The 20,459-nt window shown below is 43.0% G+C and overlaps 1 protein-coding gene across 1 annotated transcript in view; it reads right to left on the bottom strand.

Moving 5' to 3' along the window:
* The window catches only part of LOC147665849 (cytochrome P450 4B1-like), a 298,070-nt gene that overhangs the window by 235,767 nt on the left and 41,844 nt on the right, over nt 1–20,459 (bottom strand). Inside the window, exon 2 of the mRNA XM_086949460.1 lies at nt 4,854–4,998. Within this exon, the coding sequence (XP_086805586.1) occupies nt 4,854–4,998 (145 nt within the window). The remainder of the gene's footprint in view (nt 1–4,853; nt 4,999–20,459) is intronic.

Consider the following 20,459-nt stretch of genomic DNA (forward strand, 5'->3'; position numbering starts at 1 on the left):
CAAGAAGAACAGCATTCAGATGGAAATGGGGTTTGCCACAAGAAGGAAAAAGGAAATACAGGTGCCGAGCATAAGGCACCCTTAAAAAAAAAATTGGTTAAGGAACAGGACTGTGGTCTAACAGCAGAGGACTGACCGCACCCTGCAACGCGTAAGGTTAGACCCGAGCTGGACCTATAGCTCCACCGCCGGTGCTCAACAGCGCCAATGAAAGAAAACGGACTAGAGCCTACCAGTGATGGCTCACTGCTAAAAAGACACTGTGACGAAGACACCCATCAATTTGACTAAATTACTGAATTCCGCCCTCAACCACTTTGTATTGCTTTCAAAATGTTTTTCGGTCACTTTTAAAGGCTGTACATTGATGCCACGGAAGAGAAAGTCAGAACATTTATACTATGTAGTATGCTGAACTCTAGGCTTGTATAAGTAACCCAACAACTGTGAATTTATATGTGCTGCATTCCACCAACCGCGTCGATTGTGCCATGGTTATATGCAATTCGCTGGTATTTGACAAACGCTATCTCATCAACCACACATGTATTATATGTACGCCCATTAGTTAGGAAATGAACTCACTTATGTTAAAAGCGGCGACTGTGGAAATTAGCAATATCAATGTACATAAGCGGCGTTCATTTGCCTTCTTCCATCCCCCTCCCTGTAGGCACCATGAATACCGTGAAACGTTGACCGCATCATTCCGCCAGTAAAAGCCCGTGCCCATATGTACATGACAGCCATTTTAGGCACCATGGCCTTTTTGCCCGCTCATTGGAATCCCCGGCTTCCCTCCTGCGCGCATTTGAACATCCCCCCCCCCACTCTCACATGCATAGACCATAAAACCCTCTCCCTCTGCGCAACCCTGCTCTGAAAAGTAACCCTCCTGCTTGACCCACGCACCCCCCATTTCCTCTTGAAGAAGCATCCTTCGCCTCAGCTGACATAACCCCCCCAGCTGTACCTGACTGCCCCCGATCTCTCATGTACGGGTCATAAGATCTCCCTCTCTGTGCAACTCTGTCCCTGGGAATCACACCCCGTGCCTGACCATCACCTCCCTTCTTCCCATGAATACCCCTCCCTTGATGACCCCTCCACTGAGCCCGATTGTCCGCACGGACCACTGGTCATCTCCTTCGCCTGCGTATACAGTTTATTGCCCACCACTGTATGCACTCGCCCCTCTCTAAAAGAGCTACTATTGATCATGACCTCCCCACCCTTCCGAGAATCGATCACGCGCACACATTCCAAAGGAATCAGCGGAGCACTCAGCTGAGTGATAGCCCCCTCCCATTGTATGGGGTGAGGACCTCTACTGTAGCCACGTGTTGGATTGTGCCAGAGCGGGGAGGGGTCGGGGATGTCTTTTCCTTGCTTCACAATGTCATTATTGTAATAAGGAATGTTTGTGATGTATAAAAGGCGATGTCTCAGAGAACTTGTTAGAGCACCTCCCGAAAGACACTGTGTTTCGTGTCCGAAATGACAGGCTCTCCTCATGAGAAATAAAACTCTGTTCTTGTGTTCCTACTTCCAGCGCCCGTCTCTTTATTTGGTAACTATTCAGAATGGGAACTAAGAGGCGTCTTGCGCCAGCAGCCTGGGCATCGGTTGTAAATTGGGCTGACTTTCCACACTACCAAATGTTTTCATCCCAGACCATTAAGGGAAAATCTCCCTTACAGTCAATTTTTACGACTAAGACGTAACTGCAGCAAGACCCAGGAATATAAAGACAAGTTGAAGATCTTTGTGAAAAATACCAAACCCACGATTATCCACAGAAAATCATCAACAAATGCAAAAAGAGGGCCAGAAATCAACCTAGAGATAGCCTTTTAAATACAACACCAAAGATACCCGAGAAGGACTTATTAACCTGTGTAACAACCTACAACACAGCCTTCAATAATGTAAAAAAGATAGTTACCAAAAATTGGAGAATCCTGACTTCAGGTTCCTTACACTGGCCAAAACCGAGATTCTCTAATAAAAGAACAAGAAACCTCAGGGACATGATAATACACACCTGACCACCCCCTAAAAAGTGAGGAGAAGAAGCCCTTCGACTGGAACCATCCCCCGGTCATGGGTCATTACCCATTTGGTTCATGTTCCGTATGTGATCTAACCACAGTCACTAAGATCATTCAACTCCTACCTGATTTCAAATGGACCATAAGAAATCACACGACACACGTAATGTATTTGATTACATGTCCGTGTAACATGTGCTACATAGGTGAAACTAAGAATATGCGAACACAGGAGCAACGTGAAATGTAAAAGGAACACCACGAAAATCAGCAACCATTACATCAAAGCTAAACACACTGTGGACGATCTACACTGGATATACTAGAGACACTAACAACAAAAACACTCAATACAGAGAAAGTACTGTTCGAGAAAGAACAGAGATGGGTGCATAGACTCAAAACCAATACCCACGGACTAAATGACCACATCCCCTGGCTGAGCCTGAATTACTGAACAAGTCCAGAGGAAACTGTGGAGGTCCCACACAGATCAAAAAGAGACAATATTTGACCACCACAGGGGTTAAAGATACCTATATGCCCACAGGTACCAGGCAACACAATAAGTCTGACCAATGAACTGCAAGAATACAAATAATACCAACATTACATCTCACTCAACATATGTCCACTGGTACCAACGCAAAGCTTGCAAAATCTGCAACACAAGACACTACCTTGACATTTCTACAACAATCAGGGCCCATATGAGTCTTTTTAGGATCACATTTAAGTGACCCTACTGTTCACAACAAGCGTCTCATAATGTGGCATACCACAACATACACATTTAAAAATGATAACAATGTTTGACCTTACGACGGATATTTAAAAATATTCTATTTGTCATTTTACCACACACTTGACATTGATGAAAATTGTCCACATGAGTTACATTTAGAATTCATTCGAATTTTTTGAACTATCCCACATTTGAAACTTTATTTAAACAACGACTACAACATCCAACCTAGTCTTCAGTGGAAGAGTCAGCACAAGCAGTGCTTGAACAGAGCCAAAGTTAGCAGCGAAAGAATGGACTCAGCACGACTAAAACTGTAATGTACTACTAACGCATGTATTATGAAATCTGAGCCCTGTCCATTTTCTAGCAGGAAAAAGACTCCTTGGCTGCCCGACGATGCCCACTTGAGTTAACAGAAGGTATGCATTAAGGATTGCAAAAGGCTGCCCGTACACCATTTGTATTAAGCGCCCCGTGTCTGCCGTCTTCCTTACTTACAAGACTCATGACCAGAATTTACCACACACGTAAGAGGATGTTTGTGTGCACTGGGATAACCAATATAACAGCGCGCCACGTAAGATACCATATCCGGGTATGAACCAACATCGTAGCAATTGTCTAACTTACGAGATGTGTAATTCCCACTACATGTCAAATTGACCCTAACACTGTACGTTTCCAAAACCAAATACGCTTTGCAAGAGCAAGCGACTTGAGCAGCACCACTAGATACCATAATTAACTACACACTTTAAATAATGATTCCTGGTACTGTGTTTTCCAAAACAACAGCGAGCTAAGGAACATACACAGAATACCTGGCTATGAACTAACATCGTAGCTAATAACTCAGAACTCAGCTACACTCAATATAAGAATAAGCACGCACTATGGGGACCACACTATAATTGAGACAGAGCTACTAACGTGCCTCTCAATCTTTGGTCAGCCACGCCCACTGTTGTGTCACATCCAAGTGCACAGCCCCTCATAAATAAGCTATACACTGTATTTTAATACAGGCTGTTTTGTAATACAAGACATGTATAATGGTCACAGCAAATCTTGACACCCCACTCACTGCATATAACTCCATAAGTTCTGAAACATTATAGAATGAACTTAGAGAGATTTTTTGTCATGATTTAATAGTTGATTTGAGTTGTAAAGAATTGCCATTTTATTGCTGCTTGTCCTTCCTGAACAGTAGACAGCGTGAACTTGGAAAGTGTATATCTAACACTTCCCCACGTATCTGTGTCTCTCTCTCCGTTTTACCCCCTACCATCCCTTTTTCTATGCACAGGTAATGCTGGACCTTGAATGAAACTGATTAATATATCTTTTTCTTACCACTCCTTATAAAAGTTTTTTAAGGTTTGCACACACGAAGACACCCACAGTCTCGCACCACCAAATGCACTCGAGTTCCTGAAGAAAGCCCATTTGACCCTTAGTGGTAAAACACGGGCTGAAACATGTCGACCTTTTTAAGGACACTTTAAGTGCGGGAGATCCCTAATCAAATCTCAAAACGCACTACATCAACTTTTTAATCAATATCTCGAATCCAGACCTATTAAACTTTCTCTCTGGCTGTACGAGTATTTTTAAAGTAAACACCTTTTTCAACTTTCAACCTGACCCCTGTATCACTGATCACTACTGCACTAACCAGGGGCATACCTCCGGGTGGAGGAAGCATGAGAACTAACCCCATGATGATGCTGTCACGTCTTTCAGAGTTGAGCGGAGAATCAAGATATACCGCTAATTCCATCCTCTGTACGTGAATGAGGGTTTTTTATTGGTACACTACGCGAAAAATAAAAACCCTGGTTACGCAGGACAAGTGATCCGTTCCCCTCTTGATTTTTTTGATACGGATTAAGGAAGCTGAATGGATCACAGCTACTTCTTTCACCTCCCTCCTTGATTACACGATCCAAACAATTAACCAACAATTAAAAAGGGCAAATACAAAACACAAAGTCTTTTTTAACACCAAGATTTTCCTAATGTGAAAAAAGAGTAAATCTACGATTACCCACCTCCTCTGCCAAAGACAACTTTTGCATATTCAGGGTGATTGATGACCAAAATTGCGAAGAACTTTCCCACCCACATGGGAAATCCGTAATTGTAGTTGTGTGTCCAGAACACCAAATTGGGCAGTTCTGCTACATCTTCTTTAATCTGCAGAATTGAAGGAACAGAATAAATCAGTTATCCATGTTAACATCTCCATCAATCTTGTCTCCTAAAGCTCTCAATGCATTTGTGGGTCCATTCTTTTCAATCATTTCCAAAGAGAAAGACAAAGGAATACATGAAATAATAAAGAAGAAGAATAGAAAACACACAACTCCAAATTTCAATGCCAGCCATCATAACGCCATCCGCACCAGTCTGGAACATTTTATTTGTGTTGTATGGTTCCCTCTTGTTATGAGGTTGTATAAACTTCATCTTCATCAAATACAACTATTGACACACTTTTTTTAAATGCTAAAAACATTTTTATAGTGATCTGGAGGATGAAGCGCTTGCTTCTACAGGCCAGTTTATGACTTTCCATGTTCTTTGGCTCAACCCTTCAGGGGCCCCCAACCCTTCAAGGGTAGCGGATTATCGCCAATGCCAATGAATATCTATGAAATAGGGGCCACTCCGGGGCCCTTTACTACACTCTGCAGGGGCGGCCCATCGTTTTGCATTATGCCACTGCTTGGAGGCATCATTCATCAGGTGTAATGGGAGTTTAGGCTTAGGATTGCGACCCTGTGCCAACTTCTCTCTGATGTTACAGTTGATAATCGTCAGCTGGCACTAATCACATGAAAAACAGCCTATTGTTAGGTGTGAGCATGGGATCGAATGTTTAAATCTATAAACCCGAACCTTAATAGGACCACAAACTCCTAATGCCAGCACAGCTGCGACTAGCAACTTTTCATTGGCTTAGCATCATCTGTAGTGTATTATGACATTACTAACACTCTCCTGAGAAAAGGTGGAAAAGTGCATTCTGCTGTACATTCTGGGTGTGGTAGTTCAGCATCAATTACTTACCTGTAATTGCATCACTCTGAGTCCTACACCCTCACTTCTATCCCTTACTTATTGAGGCATCCCTGCCTCACCAGACACCCACATCACGTGACTCCAACACATGGAGCATATCTAGCCCCGCCCCAACCAACCTTCTGTAATACCACATAGACCGAAACCATACCAAAAGGTTGGCCTGGACTACCAGGGAGGGATGGAAAGGGGAGCAAAACCAGTCCACCTTGGCATCACCCGCACTCGCAAAGAGGTCCACCACTGGACCACCCGGCGCACTGTCAGATCCACAAACAACTCCTGATGGAGGCAGATATCCAAAGATGACGGGCTGGCCCTGCTGAGAGCATCCACCAGGGAATTGGACACCTCCTGAATATGAATTGCTGAGAGCGCTAACAGATGGGACTCCACCCAACTGAAAAACTGCACCACCAACAGAGACGAGGACCTGGTAGCCCCCCTCCCTGTTTACATAAGCCATGGCCGTGACGTTGTCCATCCTGATCAGAACAACCCAACCCCGAAGAAACTGAGAGAAGGCACTCAGAGCCAAATGGAAAGCCTCCAACTCCCTCCAATTTATGACCTCCCACTCTCTGAGGGGGACCAGAAGCCCCTGGTCCAATGATCCCCCAGCCAGGCTCCCCACCCAAGAGGCTGGCATCTTTGGTGGCCACCAAGGGTGCCAGAGGGGAGAGAGAGACCCCCCTGCAGCAGGTGACCCCGAACCCGCCACCAACCCAGATCCTACCTGATCTGGTTGGACACCGTATTCGGGGAAGAGAGGGGGAGACAATGGGGAGACCAATGCACCAGAATGTGAGCCATCAGTGCATGCAAATGAAACCAAGTCCATGGAACCAGAAAAACTGTGGCAGCCAGATCCCCTTGCACCTAGAGCCAACGAACCGCCACCTGGACCGGGCCGGACAGAAGGGACAGAATGTGAGATTGGATTTTGACCACCCGAACCTCGGGCAGAGAAACCACCCCAAATCTGTACGAAATCGAGCCCCAATAAAGAGACGATCTTAGGAAGGATTTCCAACCTTGATAAGAAAGCTGTGCTCCTGCAAAACGGCCAGAACTACCCTTGTGTGACTGAGAGCCAACTGGAATGAGGGAGAATGAACCAACCAATCATCCAAGTCGGGATGGAGAAAAATCCCCTGACTGTGAATCAAGGCCACCAATGGAGGCAGAAGCTTGGTGAAGACCCGAGGAGCGGACTTCAACACGAATGGCAAAACCGCAAACTGAAATTGGCAGTTGCCTATCGCAAAATGTAGAAACATGCATATAGGCGTCCTGCAGATCGATAGACATCAGTAAGTCCTGGACCCCCACCAACAGGATAATGGACTGCAAAGTCACCATCTTGAAATTGGATCTATCACTGCAGCTGGAGAACCTTGCAGGTGTCAGGATAAGTTGTTCGAGGAACAATCGTAGGCCCCGTGTAATTGAATACCCTGACATAAGAGTCAACCACTTAGGGTGTTTTCACAATTAGTACCACTAAGAAACACTTCTTTTCCCCCACTCCAACATTTGTGTGTATAAGGTAAATCCCAGGATGTCTTGATGTATTCTTTACCCAACCTTTCATATACGCCCGCTAGTATATGTTTTAAACAATACTGAAACTGGAAAATCGTCACAGGCAGAGTGATTGTACCATGTATTATCCATTCTGTCGCTGTCTTCTCAGCAACAGTTAATGGTAATCTTTCCAGTTTTTCAATGCTCAGCACCGTATAGTCTGCCCCTCTCTGTACCAAAGTGAATGGTGTCTGTACTGGGCTGGCTACACTGTAGCCAGGTATCTGGCGTCGTTTTATGCTGGCCGTAATATCCTATTTGCTCTCAAACTGGGATTCGTGCAGGTTGCCAGAGTCCCCTGGTGCCCAGGATATGAGTATTACATGAAAGTGAACATGTCTTGGACCAGACCAACATAAGAGTGAAAGTCCAGCAACGGCACAGCATTTAAACACATAATGATGCATAGACGGTTTCAGTTGTCTTTCAAAACCAGGCCACTGTAATCTCTCAGAAATAATAAGGATTCCCAGTATGCTGTGAACACCAGAGTACGAAATCTGCACTAGTGTCAACTTCCGAAGAGCTTTGGACCTGGTGTGATGAAGGTGAGAAAGTGCCCATCAAACTGCTCTATCTTTCTGCGAAGATCAACACAGTGTTGCCCTTTCCATCCTCAATGACTGGCTTGGCAATGCTGGCAGGAAGGCCTGCTCTCCACTCGTTTTGTCCTTTTTTGAAGAATCGCTGTCACACAGCCATTTTCCTTTGTCTTCATGCCACCACCAGAGATGTGGATGCCCTTCAGAGTCCATCCAGACTCAGACCTATCACCCATTCTGTTTACCTTTGTGTCAAACTGCTGGCCGGGTTAACTGGTTTGTTTACTTTCAACACTTGCCTTTACTCCGACAACAGCTCATGATCAAACTGGATCCAAAATGTGCCACTTCTACATGGTGTGTCTACAGGGAAGCCAGAGCTGCATCTTGTCCAACTTTCTAAACCGGAACAGAAAAAATGAAGAATTTTTGATGATTTTGTGAAGGACAATTTTTGCTGGACCGTTTTCCCATGCCCGCTTTGTTCACCAGAACATTAGGCATATTGATTGACTCTTCCTAGTTATCAAAAATTCAAAAAGTCTTATATGCTGACTTTCTTTCTGCTGAGGATCATCTAGTCCTCATTCTATCAGACAAATGTGTCTCCGGTGATGGGGCACGTGCGCCATTACACTGACTTTACTGCAATGCCATCTTCCTTGTCCTCCCGGAGTATTGAGCCTCAAAACCTCATCTCTTTAGATTCTGGCAGTGAGCCTTCTGTGTGGACTGCGATGACACCTACTTCCTAGCTCATCGCTCCCTCCATTGGCTCCCTAACACGTGGAAGATGCAGTGCGAGTTTCTCTGTCCCAAGTACCCTGCCACATCCGGGGACCTTGCTCTCTCTCACTTAATTTGACCCCTTGAATGCCTATGAAAGCCCGGTGGTCCTCTGGAGCCCCCTTCTACTGAAATTTCCATTAAAAAGCACCCTTGAAGTGCAGGTGAGGCTTTCCGCTTTTTGTGTCCCCTGCATTGCAAATCCCTCCCTTTGAAAACATGCTGTTTTGCCAATTTAATCAGAATCTCAAGATGCATGTGTTCTGTAAACAGGCATAATGCTGTTCTCACTGCGGGCTCTCTAGATGCACTGCACCAAGATGCCTCTTCTGGTAAACATATGTTCAGGATATAAATATAATAATAATAAGGATAACAATAACAACAATAGTTTGTGTTATATTCAACTACAAAACAGCAATAATGAGGAATAAAGTACTCCTTGTCGTACATTATAATTATATTGAAGGTCAGCAAGAAGTTTCATAACTAAATAGAGAAATGAGGCCAAAGGCAGAGTTCCTTTATAAGGTTATGGAACTACGAGGTGACATGCAATATCCTTATCATGTAGGTAGGTTTTCCCATAAAATACATGGTCATACCATCACCTTTCCAAAAAAAACACTTAAAACCTTTGTGCGTTGCTCTTTCATATGAAAGAGAGAGCATATCTGCAAACATGAAGAATAAAAATTAAACCTTAAGTGCAAAATAAAAAACAAATAAAAAACCTGCTAGATATTTTCTGTAAACATATAAGAAACAGTTTAATACAAGTCAGTTCTTTAAATAAAAAAGCTGCAGGTAGCTCGGAAAGTGTAGAAACATGCAGAAAGATTCTGGCTTCTCCCTGTCTAAGGAGAGCAAAAAATAAATATATTCTCTCTGCTTGTTATTGTAAGCTTTTACATTAGAGAAGAAGAAAGAAAAAGAAGTTTCTGCTATTGTGCTTTAAACATCTGCTTCAATAATGCCTGCCTTTCACCTCGGCTGCTGGCAGCAGACATTGTGGCATCAGAACTCAATTGTAACAACGTATCGAGTTTGGAAGTCTTTTTTTATAATCATGACTGGGTGAGTCATAAGTCACTGATTATAAAGAAACTAGTGACTGCCCTTCAGGCAGGAATTACAGAACTCCATGTACTATGATAATAATAACTATTACAAAATAATAATGATAATATGATATACTTTATGTTAGACAACTCCGCTTAAATAAGCTTCAGTACGTACACTGTGGAGATGATGTTATGGTATTGGATTATCTAACACTTTGTTTGCAAGAGTTGTACTTTCCTTATGTGTAAACAGCTGTTAGAATTCATGCATGTTAAAGCCAACCTATTTAAATGTATCCACTCATGAAGTTAAACATACAGGGGCTGATTCACAGAACTAACTTAAGACAAAATAATAAACTTGGGGGCAGATTTATGTTAACTGGCGCATCCCGAGGGATGCGCCAGCTAACATGCGCCACAGTGCGCCACTGCTACGGCACCCATGGTGCGCCGCATTTATGATGCGGCGCACCATGGAGCAAAAACGGCACAGATGCGTGACGCATCTGTGCCGGAAATGCGGCGCATTGCTGGAGTTGCGTCGCAAGCGCGACGCAGCTCCAGCAATGCTCTGGGGGGGCCTATTCTTTCAATGCTGCCTCAAGCCTTACGCCTGCTTCAAGCAGGCGCAGGGTTTTGACGCAGCATTGCCCTGAAAGTGACTGAGTGAAATCTCATAGATTTCACTCAGCCACTTTCAGGAGGCGTTCCTGCGCAGGAACGCCCCCCCTGCGCAGGAACGCCTCCTCATGGCGCAGTGCTGTACAACGTGACGCACCTCCTAGATGCGTCACGTTGTAAATAGGGCGCAGGGATGCGCCACGTTTCCGTGCCGTTGCGTCACGCAACGGCGGCGTAAACGTGGCGCAAGCCCTTCATAAATCTGCCCCTTACTACTTTTGGTATTCACAGAAGTTAGGATTTTGTCTCATGACAGACTTAAGACAGACTTAAGACAGAATCCTAACTTAAGTCTGTCTTAAGACAAAACCCTAACTTCTGTGAATACCAAAAGTACTAAGTTTAGGATTTTGTCTTAAGTTAGTTCTTTGAATGGGGCCCAATTTGACTGCAGATGTCAGAGGTGATGAGGGGTTCGATTTTACTGTTGGTGATCCCCGAGGGGTTAATGACTTAACACTATTTATCATGATATGTTAATATACCCTAAGTACTGTGTACATGTAGTAGTTTGTTCTTTGGATCGGGAGAAAATGTGAAAAGGTTCTAATCTGGCAGAGTACTGACTATCTAATGAGAGGCCTTCCCCCTCTCTCCTAGCTTACTCAAAGATCACTCAAGATAGCGGATGGGTAGCCGCTCCTCGACGAAGCTCCTCCCAGCTGGCCTTTAAAATTAATTTAGCCGGGCATCAGTATCCCTTCATATCCTACTCTAGCTTCAACAAATCATTCCTGATGCATCCGAGACTCCCAACGCAAATACCTTTCTCCAAAATATTAAATATTTACATAACTCGTCGACTGCACAGAGGTGGAGGAATAGGACCCATGTTTTGCCATGGCAAACTTGGTGCGTGCCACCATAGGGGCTGATGAAACAAGTCAGTGAATGCTCATGTTAGTGCAGGCAGGGCCACCACCTCACCAGCCTGGTGTGGAGGACAGCTGCTGCAGCAGAGATGGGCTGACCTGAATTGGTCAGTGGATAGAGGTGAGTGTAGAGCACAAGCTGCCCTCCGTTTGGCAGTCACAGACTGCACAAGAAGTTAGAGTGATGTGGGGCCACGCAGATCACCCTGCTGCAATGTCGGCCAGGTGACTATTACTGCTCTTGGTCCCATTGCCTGGCATGGAGGACCACAGAAGCAATGCCAGACTCTTGGAGCTGAATTAGGAGGACAATGCCATCTTGCTTCATTTCCATCCACCTCTAGGCATGATTCTTCTGGAGAGCACCATAAGATATTAAGAGGCCTCACAAACAACTGGACTGCATCTTTTCAATCTATCTCCATGAATCCTAGTCTAAAAGTTTGAAACAAAAATGTCCGCCTGCACAGGTTCGCCATTTTATATATCAGCAGTGATCTTCTGGAGCAACTGTGCAGTACATTTTAGGTACTCTGCATGCTATATTATCTGTCACAATTTTCCGTTACGTTTAAAATGCTGAATATTCAATGTTTCTATTCAAATTGTTTATGCAAATAATTAAATATCACCAGGCATGACCAAGAGTCTGCCTTGAACTGTAGAGTTGTAGGACGCAACACTGTTAGATCCCTGGATCAGGACTGGTGACCGCTCCAGTGTCACAGCCACTACTGCCTCGCGAAGGAGCCAACTTTGGACCTCCTTCTCAAAGGAAATCTAAATCTACACCTATTTGCGAGTGTGGATTTCTTATTTTCCACGTTTCACAATAATTCCCAAGATTAAGCATGAAAATAATTATTTTCCAGCTCTGTGGAGTTCCCTGTAACAGAGAACTTCTCAGTGAGAGAATAAGCTCCACTGTGCGAACATACCAATTTTTTTCTCCAAAAGAAAAATATTTTTCCATTTGAGAAACCCCTTCCCATACACAATCACCAAATATGTGTGTGGTCCATCTCCCTTTGCACCCTGGGAAGGGAATGACACCAGGTCATGGCTTTACTGTTGTGAATGCGTAACAATCTGCAGGAAGACCTGCTGGTACCATGCACTGTTCAATGGGTTTGTAAACTACGACCCTCTTATTAAACAAAATTGATCAAGAACGTAAACAAGTTTATACTGTAACGTTTTATAAGCAGTATGTTCTCTGAAGCATATCAGAATCATAAAACATATATCACATGTTCTTTGAGATACTAAACAATACTCATACTGAAGTAATACACATCATGTAAATTGAATACATGGCTATAGTAAATCATTGTATACAAGAAGTTCTTCATCCATTTTTAGTTTGATGCCCGATGCATTTCGGGATGGTGGGGTCCCTTCATAAGGGGAAAAACCTACAACAAATATATTTATATTTTTACATATTGAAGTGAACATAACGGTGGAACATACACACACAACAGGTTCATGTTTGAGATTATTTCAAAAATGTGAAATGAGAAATGACACGCGGAAACAAATGAAAAAATACACCAAGTGAATACAGATCTCTGTATCTAGCCACCCTATTCTGACTATTTGCCTGTGGTCCTTGTAAAAGCTTTTGGTTCAGTTTTTTTCAGAACATGAAGCCTTAGCAAAACATACTGCTATTAAAGTAAATGTATGTAAATGAACTTTTCTGCATCCATTGGGCCCAGTTCACGCTATAGAAACAAGAATTATATATATAAACAATAAATAATGCATATTGATAACGTTTGTCTGATATGACAGATGAGAGAGCATTACGACAACCACATGGATGACGCTAAGCTGTATTTACAGCCTACCAATGGCTATCGAAATGGCTGCATTAATTTGACCACTGTACAGCCAAAGACTCTGCAATGGATAAATAGTTTGTCCAATATAGTAATACAAAGGAGCAAACTAGTGTAGGACAGACATGCACTATCACTCTAGTTGTCTTCAAATGTAAACACTTTGACCAAGAAGATTACATGAATCCCATGCAACCATAAATTAAACATGCATTGCTTTAAATTACTATTTCTCTATAGATGATCAAGTACAGGTGGTAACACAAACTGTACTTATTCTATGAGTGGAAGTCACATGACATGAGAGATAAAACTCTTGTAGGTGCCTGTCAATCAATTCTCCTTGATATTTCCCAAACTCTACCAATACTCCTAGGGCCCGATTCACAGAACTAACTTAAGACAAAATCCTAAACTTACTACTTTTGGTATTCACAGAAGTTAGGATTTTGTCTTAAGTTTGTCCTCGATGGTAAATGCTAATTCTGGAATGGCAGCATGGAAACAAGTTGTGTTTGATGTCAAACACTTTGGAATCCTCCCCCCAGCCCCAGTCCTGGCAGCAGGGGTAGAATTCCCCCCTTCTAGAAGGAGAGACATGTACACACTGACCTAACCGGTAATAGTTTAATAGAGCCCTAGCATCACAAAAGGGATGCTGCAGCCACAGACACGGGTCTGACCTCCTGCTGCAGGATGAAACTCCGGCAGGGGAAACTGGACAATAGGTTTCCTTTCACAGGGAGATGTAACCACCTCCCAGACAGGCTTTAGTGTATTGAGGCTGGCTGGGTGCATTCAGAGAATGCTTTTCAGACAGTGCTGGGGCACACTTGGTGTCCCTGTGTATACATCAACATGAAGAGGCAAGTGCACTCCTTAGTTTTGCGAAAGATTTGTAGTTTATTCCAATTTAAAGTTTTGGTGTGCAGCCTGACTGTGGTCTGTCCTGAAACCATGTGGAATATGACTTTAAAGAAGTTGAAGCGAATGCACTTCAAACTCGAGTGCACTGCAAGTGCCAAATAGCGTATCAAAAATCCACCAATTTGTTCATTTTAATCCTTTTATTGCAAATAGTTCAAATTGTTTCCTCAGTTGTACTTGTTACATAGTAGACCGTAAAAAGTATCAATGCTTCTACACGGCAGCTGTGCTCAAGCCTCTTGCTGTCGCATGCCCCATACTTTCAACAAATCTTTAGTGATTCTTCTTTCTCCCAATGCATTTTGGGTTTATATTATAGCCCTTCTTCAGGGGGTTACTAAAAGTTTAAAGAAACGTGACCGTTAGGTATTGTCATGGCCCAACCATAATATTAAGGGAAATATTTAGGTGACTCAGGTACGTCAGCAGTATAAATGAGGAAAAAACACTGTTTTCCTTTGAAAGCCCTCACCCACCGACCTAGTCGGTGGCATGCTTCATCATCGGGCCCACCACAGTGGCACCGAATGTGCCCCGGGTGTGCTTCAACGCCAGGTGACTGCGGAGCTGGTATATTGCTGAGTGTGCAGTGAAGGGGTGTGAAGGTGAAAACTTAAAATGCTATCCAGGAGATCCCAGCACCCGAGGGTTTAGCAATATTTAATGAACTGGGCCTCTGTTAGCAGGTTAAAAAAGGCAAGAGGACGTTTAAGGGAGAGTTACAATGACCTCCAGCGTCCAGTGTGGTCTACATGTTTCAGCCAGTGCCTTTTATTCTAAGCTGGCTTTCCTCAGGACCAAAGAGAAATGTGAAAGGTGCAAAATTATAATAAACTATATTAAGTGAGAGTTGTTTGTGTCTATGTGTTGCGCACGCTAAGGCGCTGTAACTGTTAGAGGGGGATTCCCTCAAGCTTTTCTACACAGAACACATAGGACAGAGACAAGACGTACAGGGAAGAGTCATATTAGGGTTGCATAAAATAAAAGAACCACTATTTGCCGGCTTATAAGGTGGTGTGCGACCTATATGCGGCTATGGTGAGCTCATGGGGACTCCATGGAGCTTGTGAGGGTATATTGAACCGTTAGTGAGGGGTGGTGGGCTAAAAACGAAATCACAAGGTGAGGTACAGGAAAGTATTGGTACTAGATCCTCACTCTGTTATTTCTTAGTAAAAAGCCTCATGGGTCGCCTGGCAGAGAAAGAGACCCTGTGGGGATAAAAATGAGATATGCAAGGCTTTCTAACCTGTAAGGAGAGAAGGTGCTTACCCCAATTGCAGGATTTAGAGGGTTACTCACGAGTAGTTCGGTCTGGTTCCTCCTGGGACCTATTCGTCCATCCGCGGCGCCCGAAATGCAGTGAAACTGCCGTAACAAAAGAATAGATGGTAATTCTTGTATAACTTCATGTATCACTCATGATGTCGTTTTATCCTCGGTAATCGTGGGTGCAACTTGATTTAGGACAAGGGTATAAATCAACAGCACGTTTTACAACATTGTAATTGAAGCACATAGTGTCACATTGCTGTACCCCATTCATCTATCTTCGTAATTTAGAACTATTATGTACAACAAAATACTTCTTCCTTCCTACCTTCGGTCTCAGTCATAAAGGTCTCCTGTTTTCAAAATTGTGACATTACTCAGTCTCCTAACATTCTCGATTATAACTGGTGCTTATCGGGGCTCCTCCCCCCGAATGTTAACCGAAAAGAATTGACGTGGCTGGTAAAATTAGCTCCACCTACAACTACGCAGTTAATGGTGATTCGTGGTGGTGTTTAGACACTGCATGCGTCCCCCGAGGATCCCGTGTGTCACTACCTTGGGTGGTTCCTGGTGGCCCCAGCAGTTCTAAAGGCTCTAGGTCTTGTACCTATGTCATTCGTGGTTCTTATACCACTTACCTAACATATGGTTTGGTACGCCCCAAGGGCTCAACGTATATTGTGCTAATTTACTGTGTGCTAAATAGGGTTACTGAATGTACTTTTGCCTCTAGTCTCATAAAGTGACTAAAGGAAGGTGTTTAGAATAAATTCATATATTTTATTTATATACCTGGTGTGGTTCTCCTTTCATTTGGTCATTCATGAGATTATAGACTGGTAAAGCAAGCTTCTTTACATTCCTTCAAGGCTTAGCCTGAAGGCTGCTCTCCACAGCTACCACTAGGATAGCTTTCTATATAGATTGTATTTATACCTACAATCATGGTGCAAGGGGCCCACTAGAATAATGGACAGCATATGCCAGGCGAACTTCTCACACAGTGGAGCTGTTTTTTAAAAATTTTTGTGAGAGTGATGAAGCAGTGTGGTTTAAAAATACCTCTGGGAAACTCACTAATAATTACTTTATTTCCAGCGGCCCGACTATGCTTAAAATGTATTTAGAGTGGATAATATGGTAAGACTTATGAGTTGAATCTTATTTATCCTTGGTCGACATGTTTCATCTCCTATAAAAAATGAATGGAGCTTTCTTCAGGACCTCTCTATAACAAATAAAGGTGTAATTGAAAAAGTGAGTGGTAAAATATTATTAACCACGTGTTAACGCATTTTTTGCACACTCACTAAGATGTGTATTGTAAGCTTGTGGACTGGCCATAAACTTGGTCCACTGTTGTGCATGTACCTGTGGGGAGAAATTAGACAAAACGATACGAAACAACATATAAAATATGCAATTGTATGCATGGTTCATTCTGTGGTCATCTTTGTGGTGTACAGAGACATTCAGTGCCAAGCATACGTGTATTGCCATTCATCAATATGTCATGCATACAATGCTGGCATGCTTGTGTCCAAATTTGTGTGCATGCTGTGTTGAACCTGCAGACTATGGCTGATTTATACGCTGCCTGGACTGTGAACTATCAGTGAACTTTACGTGATAGTTACCTTAAAACAGCAATTTAAAAGAGGCAAATGGAGCTGTCTATAATCATGCCGGGCACCTGTTATGTTATCAGTAAAGCTAGTGAGAGCTATTAAACATGAGGGCTTTCGATTGCCATTAGTAAGTATTCCCATGAATAAGTCTTATATTTATAATTATGTTAATTATGCAAGTTCATGCTGACTCTCTGGGGGAGAGGCAAGGTAGAGACAGAGGGGAGGAAAAAGTCAAAATCCTGTGGAGTTACTGTTGGCGTATACTAGTAGAGTGACGCGTTAGAGTCGTCTCTGTATACAATATCAATAAAACTGTAGTTCTTACATTGTTTTGGCGCTTGCCCGCAATGTCACCTACTCCATGCTCCTCAGGGACACACGGTGTGTTCCGCAGCCAGGAGTGGAGTACCAATTTAAAGTTAGTTTCAGCGCGGGAAGACTTCCTGCTGGTTACGTCACGCGTTTGGTCGTTTGACGCATGTAGTGTCAAGAAAGCAACTAAACTGTTGTTGTAGGAAAAACGTTAAACGTGAACAGCTTGGGGGACGAGAGTTCCAGCATTACAATGTTCGGCATCTATAGTAGGTTTTGGCACACAGCGTGAAGTGTGTTGATTTTGGAGAGAGTGCAACAAATGGAAATTGTACCTTCTTCACTGGTATTAATAAAGTATAATTTGGCTGCCATGGCTTTATAACCTAGGGGGTGTTATTACAAGATGATTAACATCTGATGCATCCAACATGATAAAAGGTGATATGTGCCCATAATAAAAATTAAAAATGTACTGTGTACAAAACATATCAGATACACTACTAGGTGGTCTCTAAGAGATAGATTTGCACTTAACCATTATGTTTCTCATGTAACATGCTGGTTATATCTACATATGGAGTTAGGTATGCACTAGAAAGTGTGCAACTTTTATGAACTCAAAGTCAGTTCGGTGTAAAAACCTAGATGGGCGAGGGTGTGTCAATTTTAGTGTATTACAGGTTCATTTACAACATTGTTGCCATTGTTCGCCTTACCTACTCAGACTATTTCATGGTATATTGTCATTCAAACCATGTATATATGTGGACAAGCGATATATCCATGACTGCTCTTTCTCCAGGAGTCGGTTATGAACATTATTGCCGGTTGCCTCTAATTGTTCTATCCCAAACCATTCCATATCATTGGCTGTGTGGCCATTTCCCAAGCAATGATTCATCATGTGAGTTGTGTTGCGTTTACACAGGATGTTGCTTCTATGTTCACAGATGCAAGTTTTAACTCTCCGGCTCGTCATGCCTATATACGGTAGCCCGCATGGACAAGTGATAAGGTATATGGCGTTAGTTGTAGTGCAGTTCGTGTGTCGTCGAATTTCCCATATTTTTCCTGGTTCTAAGTTCAAGGTTTTTGTTGTCTTGGTTAGGGGACAAACACTGCAATCACCACATAGGTTGTGTCCAATAACTTTAGGAAGTCCCCATGCATTGTGTATGGTGTTGATTTGTTTGGAGGTTGTTGTGGTATGGTGTGCACCAAGCTGTCCTTAAGGCTTCTCCCTTTGAGATAGGAAAATAGGGGTTTCTCCCACTGTTGGTTGCCAGTGTTAAATATCTTCCAATGTTTTTGGATGATGCAAGATACTTGGTTGGATGCCGGATTGTAAGTTGTCACGCAGGTGAGAGGGATAGTTGGTTCTGTTTGAGGGTTTTTGTTCAAGTAGACTTTCTCTATTTTGATCGCGCGCCCTTTTTCAGTGATCTTGTCTGAGAAGCCACGTTGTTTAAACTTTGAAGATAGCATCTGTGCCTGGTCTTTAAATTCTTGCAGACTGCTGCAATATCTGCGCAATCTTAGATATTGCCCATAGGGTAGATTTTCTCTGAGTGTCCTAGGATGGAAACTTGTGTAGTGGAGTAAAGAGTTCCTAGCCGTCTCTTTGAAAATAGTTGCCAGTTTGCCATTGGCATGAGTAATGTCCAGATCTAAGAATGTGATGTTCTTCCTACTCCTTGTATGAGTGAATTTAAGGTTCAGGTCACATCCATTTATCCAGGTCAAGAAATTTCAAGAGACTCTTTCGATCCTTCCCAAATAAGGAAGACGTCATCAATATATCTTTTGTAGAAATGGATGTACGTTGTCAAAGAGGTGTGGGGATTGAATAGATGTGTTTTTTCAAAGTTAAAAACATACAAGCCTGCCACACTTTTTATTTCAAATATGCTGCCCATTGATCTCAGTACGTTTGGAGGGACAGTTGGCCTTCAAATTCGAAGTAATTCTCTTTCAGTGCCAACTTGGCACATTTCAGGATGAATGATTTCGGTGTTGTGTTTTCCCAGGGATCCATATTAAGTGATGATTTCAGTACAATCAAGGTGTTATCTTGTGGCAGGCTAGTATATAAGCTTTCTATATCTAGACATACCAAGAAGGATGTGTTTGGGTTGAAAGCAATGTCTTTGATCTGTCCTAAGAGATCGTTAGTGTGTCTGAGGTAGGTGGTGGTAGCCTTTACAATTAGTTGCAGAAAGAAGTCACAAAACTTTGACAGCGGTTCAAGTACTGAACCAATACCAGACACGATTGGGCGGCCATGTGGGGGCACTTTGTTTATATGTATCTTGGGGATGGTGTAGAAGTGAGGTACTTTTTCTGTGCCAGTTGTAAGGAATTGTGCCTCTTTGTTACTGATGTATCCTTTATTTTTGGCTTCGCACGCCAGGTCTTGAATAGTTTTTTTTAGTCTGATTGTGGGGTCCTCCTGTAAGGGTTGGTAGTTGTGCCTGTCCCTTAACAGGCGTAGGCATTTGTTTTGATATGCCTTCTTGTCCTGGAGGACTATCCCTCCTCCTTTGTCTGCTGGCTTGATCACTGTTTTTTCATTGTTTTTGAGTGTAGAGAGTGCCTCAAATTCCTTTTTGCTAACATTCTTAAATAGCTTTTTTTCTTGGATGGTCTCTATCTCTTTAAAGACTGCCGGTTCAAATGCTGCAATCACACATGGTATCATACTTGGCGGTGGTATGAAGCTAGATTTGTTTCTGAAACCAGTGTCGCCTTCTTCCTGATGTTGTGTGCCAGTTATTGCATGTTGATTTGCAAAGAATGCCTTTAGTTTTAATTTCCTAAAGAATTCCGCCACTACGCAGTGGAGGTGGAACTTGTCTAGGTTGACGTAGGGACAATGCCTAATCTCTTGTTGAATTGGTCCCCTTCTGTTTGGGTCAGGATGTGTTCCGAGTAGTTGGTCACTAACTCCTGTCAGAGCTCGTTCCTGCCTGTTGGTCCCTTGACCATTTGCTCCTGGTGTAAGCTCCTTGATTCTGATCGTCCTCCCAATGTACCTGCGGTTGTC

The sequence above is a fragment of the Lissotriton vulgaris genome, unplaced genomic scaffold, assembly GCF_964263255.1.
Source record: "Lissotriton vulgaris unplaced genomic scaffold, aLisVul1.2 SCAFFOLD_1678, whole genome shotgun sequence".
NCBI lineage: Eukaryota > Metazoa > Chordata > Amphibia > Caudata > Salamandridae > Lissotriton > Lissotriton vulgaris.